The following is a 6,531-nucleotide window of genomic DNA, read 5'->3' as shown; positions in this document are numbered from 1 at the left end:
TGAGGGGCAGGAAGGAGGGAGGAAGCTTTTATATCCTGGGCAGGGCTCCCTGTGGCTCCCTTGGGCTCCAGATGCAAAAGAGCCCCAGGTGTGGGAGGAGCCTCCCCTCAGGGACCCCGGGAGCCCCAGGGAGTCCCCCTGGCTGAGCCTGGCTCTGGGGGAGGGGCCCCCTCTGCTCTGTCCCCAGGGGGAGACTCAGGACCAAGGGCAAGGTCACGTCTAGTACCTCAGGATGATGGTGCAGCCGGTTCTGGACAAATGAAGGCAGTTTCTCTCCCTCCCCCAGGACTAGATTCCTCTTAACCCTGAGGGAGCTCCCAGCCCTGGGGAGGAGGCAGAGAGGGCCCGAGCTCCCAGCCTGGAGACCTGGGAGGTGCCTCCCTGATGCTGCTCCTGGGCCTGCCCCACTGCCGCCCTCTGCTGGAGAAGGGGAGAGCTCCGGGGGCAGGGAGGGGTCTGGCTCAGACTGGACACATCCTGGCCTGGGACCCCGGGAGCCTCATTCCCAGGGGAGGGGGTTTTGACAGTCACTGGATGACATCCCTGTGATCCTGCACATTGTGGAACAAGACGATGTCTCCTCCTGTCCCCCTTTTCCCCCTTTTCCAGACCCGCCCGGGGGGTGAGGACCCTCACTAGGATCCATCCCATTCCCTGCCTGTGACTCTTTCTGGAAACCTGTGTAATGCCAGAGAAACTGAGGCAGGAGAGAGATTAGAGAGTTTTTAATATTTTATTAATGGGAGAGTAAGATTGACTGGACAGGACTCTCGTCTCAAATTATCCAGTCAGACAGAGATAGAGATATACTGGGACCAAGGAATCCATGTTGGTCCCAGGTCTGGAGGAGACTATTATCTCAAAGAATCCAGCGTCCAGCATCCACCGCCAGCCGCCATTCTCCAGCAATGAATGGAGAATCTCTAACCTTTATATACCTTTTGGAGACAAAGAAGAGGGAAAGAGCGGGAAAGCCCAGCTGGAAAAGGCTGTGAATCAAAGAGGAACCCAGAGACATGATGTCTGAATACCCAGAGATAAAGATGTTAGTGAAATACCTTGGAATATTTTAGAGGGATGTTGTAAATTCTCAAGGACAGAAGATACTCAGGAGGTCTACTCTCTTGTTTATCTTGCTTGGGCTAACAATTTATAACCTTAGACTAATTGGTCCTCAGCCTTCAAGGACCAGAGGGAGATTTACAGCTTAGGGGAGTAATTAGGAAGACTGAGACAAGGGAAACTTGTACAAGGAAACTGAGTCAGGACAGTTAAAGAGAACTGTGGCATAACACCTGGACCTGGGTGAATCTCTGGCCACATCCAGGGCTTCGGAGGAGGGGATTCCCGGCTCAGGGACAAGGAGACGCTCCCTGCTGGCCGATAATCTCTCCTCTCCTGGGGCTGGGAGAGCCCCTGTCTGATCCTCCAGGCCCCAGTCTCTCCTCTCTCAGTCAATCCAAAGCAAGTGGATCCGTGAGAAATGATGACTAAGGTAAGTGTGAAGCAGAATGCTTGTCCTGGGGATACAAACGAGAAGCAGAAGCCATCAACCCCCTCAGGGGCTCTCATTCTAAGGGAGATTGTCATAGATAATAAAGCTGGTGAGAAGGGGGAGGAGGGAAGGGGGTTGTCACTATCAGGCACTGAATGGCTCCAAGGTCTCATTGGATCATTGTAATTGTACTGGGAGGTAGGTGCTATTAGGGATAGAACTGATGGGAGTATTATCCCCATTTCACAGATGAGGAGACTGAGGCAGTCAGAGGTAAAGTCACAGGGTCAGGATTGCACATCTATTAGATTCTGAGTCAGAATTTAAACTCGGGTTTCCTGAATCCAGGCTCAGGCTCCCTTCTTTGCATCCTCCAGGACACATCATAAAGGGGTTAAAGCAGACCCTGATTTCTCCCGATGAGATCAGGTAAGAGGAGCTCCCTGGGACAATCCCCACCCATGCAACGTGGCAGCTTCTCTCAGGCTGATTTTCCTGAGTTTTCTTCACACTCGGGGGTCAAACAGGGGATCAGGAGCTCGGACATTGTTGGGCCAAAATCAGGCCTGACCTGGGGTTTCTTGATTCTCAGGTCACCTCTGCCTGCTCTCCCCGGGGCCTCATGTAGTTATATGTGTGTGTACATAGACACGTGTGTATGGGTTACATGTATGTATGTGTCATTGCATGTGCTGCTCTCCCTGTCTCCCACCCCTGTGCCCTCTCTCTGTACCTTCTGTGCCATCTGTGCCTCTGTTGGCCTCTGCTGGGAGAGGAAACGGGCACAGAGAGAGACTGAATGTTCCCCTGACTCAGAGACCCCGATTCCGAGCCCTTCTTATCCATCAGTGTGGGGGAGGCTGTGAAAGAAGGAGACGCCGGACATCTTCTTGTATTCCCTGATCTTCATGACAGACGCCGACCTGCACATCAGTCACTTTCTTGCTCCCTTGGGAGGGACTGAGGGGCCAGGTCTCACCCTCCTCTGTTGGGATGGAACTTTTTGAATGATCTACAAGTTACCTAGAAAAGCGGGACTCACCCTGACCCCATCGCTGCTCTTCAGCCCCTCAGCTTGTTCCTACCTTGAAAAAGTTAAAATAAATTCCTTCTCAGTCTCTTTGTCCGGGTTTTGCCTCATTAATCAGGGGGAAAACCCCAAGTATTCTCCTTCCAAAAGGGAGATGAGGGAGGAGGGAGACTCCCTGAGCCTCTTTTCGGGAAACGGGCCTGAGCCCACCAGGGAGAGTTGGGGAAAGTCTGTCAGCCTCGGGGGCCGGCCTGGCTAAGGGGCAGTTCTGCCGCTTTGTAGCAGGTGATTGTGATCACGGGACTAAACCTCTCTAATCATAGGAAACAAAGAAATTTCAGAATCAGAAGGACTTGAAGAAAGTACAGAATCTCACCCTCTCCCGGTGTCTGACAGAACCCACAGCATTTATTTCTTGATAAGAAGAACAAAAGTACCCAAAACCCTCTTATTTTCCTAAGGCACCAGATCAGCCTTCCCTCTTCCACTCGGGTCCCAGAGGGATATTCACTAATTCTGGTCCCATCACCCTCTTGCACAAACATCCCCCAGATTTATTTTTGTGTCTGGGATAAATCACACAATCCTCCCCCGACCCTGATTCTTCTCCACAAGGCGGCTCCTTCAGAGCCCCCCGAGCTCAGGCCATGTTCCCAAGCTCCGAGGCCTCTCTGCTGCAGCAAAGCCAGCCTGCTCCCTCCCCCTGCACACAGCCAGCCATCCCTGACCGCCAGGTCTTTACCAGGGGACTCCCTCTGAGCCCCAGGCAGGCCCTCCTCCCCACCCTCCAGGCAGGATCCTCAGCCTCCTCTGAAGCTCAACTCAGGCTCCTCCCACTGCTGAGGCCTCTGCTCCTCCCCCTCACTCCTCCCCATCTGTGTCTTCTTCCTCTCTAAGAATTATCTTGCAAATACCCGCTGCCCTTTCCCTAAATAAATGTGAACTTCCCCGAGGGCGGGAGGTTTTCTATCGTGGCCTTTGAATCCATAGCTAAGGAAATAGAATGTAGGGCTTTTATTTAATATGTTTTGTCATTTATACCTAAATTCTGCTACCAGAGCCCAGAATCCTGGTGGGTTTTACCACTCTCCAAAAACAGGGAGCACGCTCAGCTCTGGCCACAGGCTCAGGCTCATGAAGCAGAAAATGAAGCAATTTGCAGAAAGAATTGGATGTTTTGTCTCAGCTCTGCAGAGAGCCTACAATTCCCTCAGAGTCTACAGAGAAAAGCCTGACCCGGGGCTGGGCCGGCCCTCCTCCTTGGTGGCCACTTTCTCCAGCTGCAGGAGCTCCAGGCTCCCCTGCTCCCAGTCAGCTCTGCCTGAGGATTCCTAGATTCTAGAGCTTTGGGTGCTCTAGATTCCTGGTGGCCTAGAGGTTAGTGGCTGCAAGAGCTGCTGAGAATCCCCTTTAACTCGGCCGCGGATTTTAGGAGGGAAAGAAGTCACTCATTCCCGAATATTAGTTGCAAAACGAAAGTTTATTGTTGGACAGAAATCAGTTCCCCAGAGACTGACTTCTGCAGTGGCAGATCTATGGGAAATGGAGTTTGGCACTGAGAGAAGGCAGTTCTCAGGGGACAGAAGGTCCTGGAAGCAAAGGAGCTGCCGAGATCCATCTGCAAAGACCTTAGTGAAGGAAGCTGTTATGTTGGGTCTTAGTGGGGGCTGGGACAGCCCAGATCTCCTGTTAGAATTAACAGCATTTCAAAGTGGGGCTTTGTGGCAGGATTTCTAATTGCATCCAAGGCTCTGCATCCTGCAAAGATAACGTGTCTGGGGGGGATATGGCTTCCCCAGGAATGGCTGAGATTCTGAAAGGGATCACAGATCAAGAGGAAATACAGTGTCTTAAAAGGACACCAGCCGCTTTAATATTTCTGCCAGGAAAAGCCCCAGGGGGTCACAGAGACTCAGACATGGCTGAAGAGCAGCAGTGAGTTTCTGTCATTGCTATAGAGGAAAGCCTCCTCAACGGGAACTTGGGCTCCTCATAAGAGAAACACTTTCTGTTGAGGCAAAATATAACAAACAGACCTGAAATGTCAGCATTTCATTGTTAGGTTTTCCCCCTGTTTCGCCTGGGTCTGTGCTGCCTCCCCTCTGCCTTGGCTGTGCAGACAGGGCTTGTGATCACAAGTTAGAAAGGAGGAGACCCGGGGGACCAGAAAGGGGAAGCCCTGGGAGGTGAGAGCCTGCCCAGAGAGCAGGGGCTGCTCTGCCCTGGGGACCCCGAGGAGGCACCTGCTGCTCTGAGCTGAGACCCCTGGATGTACTGGGGAGGTTTTTGTTCGGGCCTGAAGCACTGTGGGAGTATAGTCATAACCCTGCTGACAGTAATAATGTGCAGCATCCTCAGACTCCAGGCTTCTGATGGTGAGTCTGAAATCTGTCCCAGACCCACTGCCACTGAACCGGGCAGGGACCCCGGATGCCAGGCTGTTAGCATCATAGATGAGGAGCCTGGGGGCTTGGCCAGGTTTCTGCTGGTACCAGTGCAAGTAGCTATATACACTCTCACTGGCCTTGCAGCTGATGGTGACTGTCTCCCCTGGAGATCCGGACAAGGAGGCTGGAGACTGGGTCAGCACAATGGCTCCTCGGGAATCTGGGGAAGCAACAGAATTAGAGGAAGACAGAAATGTGGGAAAGTGCTATTTAAAGAACATGAAGGAGACAATATTTCAGAGACCCCAGAAATCCCAAATGAGCGATAAGGAGTTGTATTGGGCGCCAACATGAGACAGAAACCACCTTTTCCACAGACCGCACAAGGTTTACAAGCAGGGCTTTGGTCATGTTTTTCAGCCTCCATCTGCCCGTCTTGTGCCCCAGCGTGTTCCCCCATTGGATCAAGGAGCCATCACTTTTACATCCCTGAAAACCTGGGACCTTCCCACCCCTTCCCTGCCCTCCTGGGCCTTACCCTGAGCCCAGAGCACCAGGAGCCAGAGCAGCTGCCATGGGGAGCTCATCCTGGCCTTCAGAGACTGAGCAGAGAGCAGCCAGAGCCCTGAGGGGCAGGAAGGAGGGAGGAAGCTTTTATGTCCTGGGCAGGGCTCCCTGCGGCTCCCTCGGGGCTCCAGATGCAAAAGAGCCCCAGGTGTGGGAGGAGCCTCCCCTCAGGGACCCCGGGAGCCCCAGGGAGTCCCCCTGGCTGAGCCTGGCTCTGGGGGAGGGGCCCCCTCTGCTCTGTCCCCAGGGGGAGACTCAGGACCAAGGGCAAGGTCACGTCTAGTGCCTCAGGATGATGGTGCAGCCGGTTCTGGACAAATGAAGGCAGTTTCTCTCCCTCCCCCAGGACTAGATTCCCCTTAACCCTGAGGGAGCTCCCAGCCCTGGGGAGGAGGCAGAGAGGGCCCGAGCTCCCAGCCTGGAGACCTGGGAGGTGCCTCCCTGATGCTGCTCCTGGACCTGCCCCACTGCCGCCCTCTGCTGGAGAAGGGGAGAACTCCAGGGGGCAGGGAGGGGGTCTGGCTCAGACTGGTCAGATCCTGGCCTGGGACCCGGGAAAAGTCTGTTCGAGCCTGGCTCCTGGTTAATGGGCTTTGTCAGTCACTGGGGGATCCTGCCCTTGTCTGAGGCCTGTGGGGAAGAGCATTCAGTCTGTCCTTGTCCCCATTTCCCATCCTGACACGCCCTGGAGGCTCTGACGGTTTCTAGAAATGAGGCTCTGGGCAAAGAGGGCTCAGGGGGAGGCTCTGATGGGAGCGTAACTAGCTCAGAAACAGGGACCAGAAGCCTGGGCGTCATTCCCTTCTACCCTGGGCGATTACAACAGCCCCTGTCTGATCCCCCGCCTCCAGGCTCTCCTCTCTCCACTCAATCTATAGTGAAAAAATAACAGTAAAAACCATTCCTGTTATATCTATGTTTAAAAAACCATTTTTCTAATTAAAGATAAAAAGAATTGTTAATGCTTTTCTAGTTTGAACTTCAAATTCTCCCTCTCACTCTTCTCCCCACTCGCTGAGAAGTCCAGCAATATGACTCAGGTTATACGTGTG

At 53.5% G+C, this 6,531-nt stretch overlaps 1 gene segment (V, D, J or C); it reads right to left on the bottom strand.

The window, feature by feature from the left end:
• Window positions 1-3,997: 3,997 nt before the first annotated feature.
• On the bottom strand, window positions 3,998-5,677 carry LOC127547535 (immunoglobulin kappa variable 3-11-like). The segment is given in 2 exon segments: window positions 3,998-5,132; window positions 5,451-5,677. Coding segments are annotated over 2 exon segments (612 nt in total).
• Window positions 5,678-6,531: the final 854 nt, after the last annotated feature.

The sequence above is a fragment of the Antechinus flavipes genome, chromosome 2 (genome assembly GCF_016432865.1).
Source record: "Antechinus flavipes isolate AdamAnt ecotype Samford, QLD, Australia chromosome 2, AdamAnt_v2, whole genome shotgun sequence".
NCBI lineage: Eukaryota > Metazoa > Chordata > Mammalia > Dasyuromorphia > Dasyuridae > Antechinus > Antechinus flavipes.
Note: the sequence above shows the minus strand (reverse complement) of the source record. Positions and strands in the feature narration are given on the sequence as shown.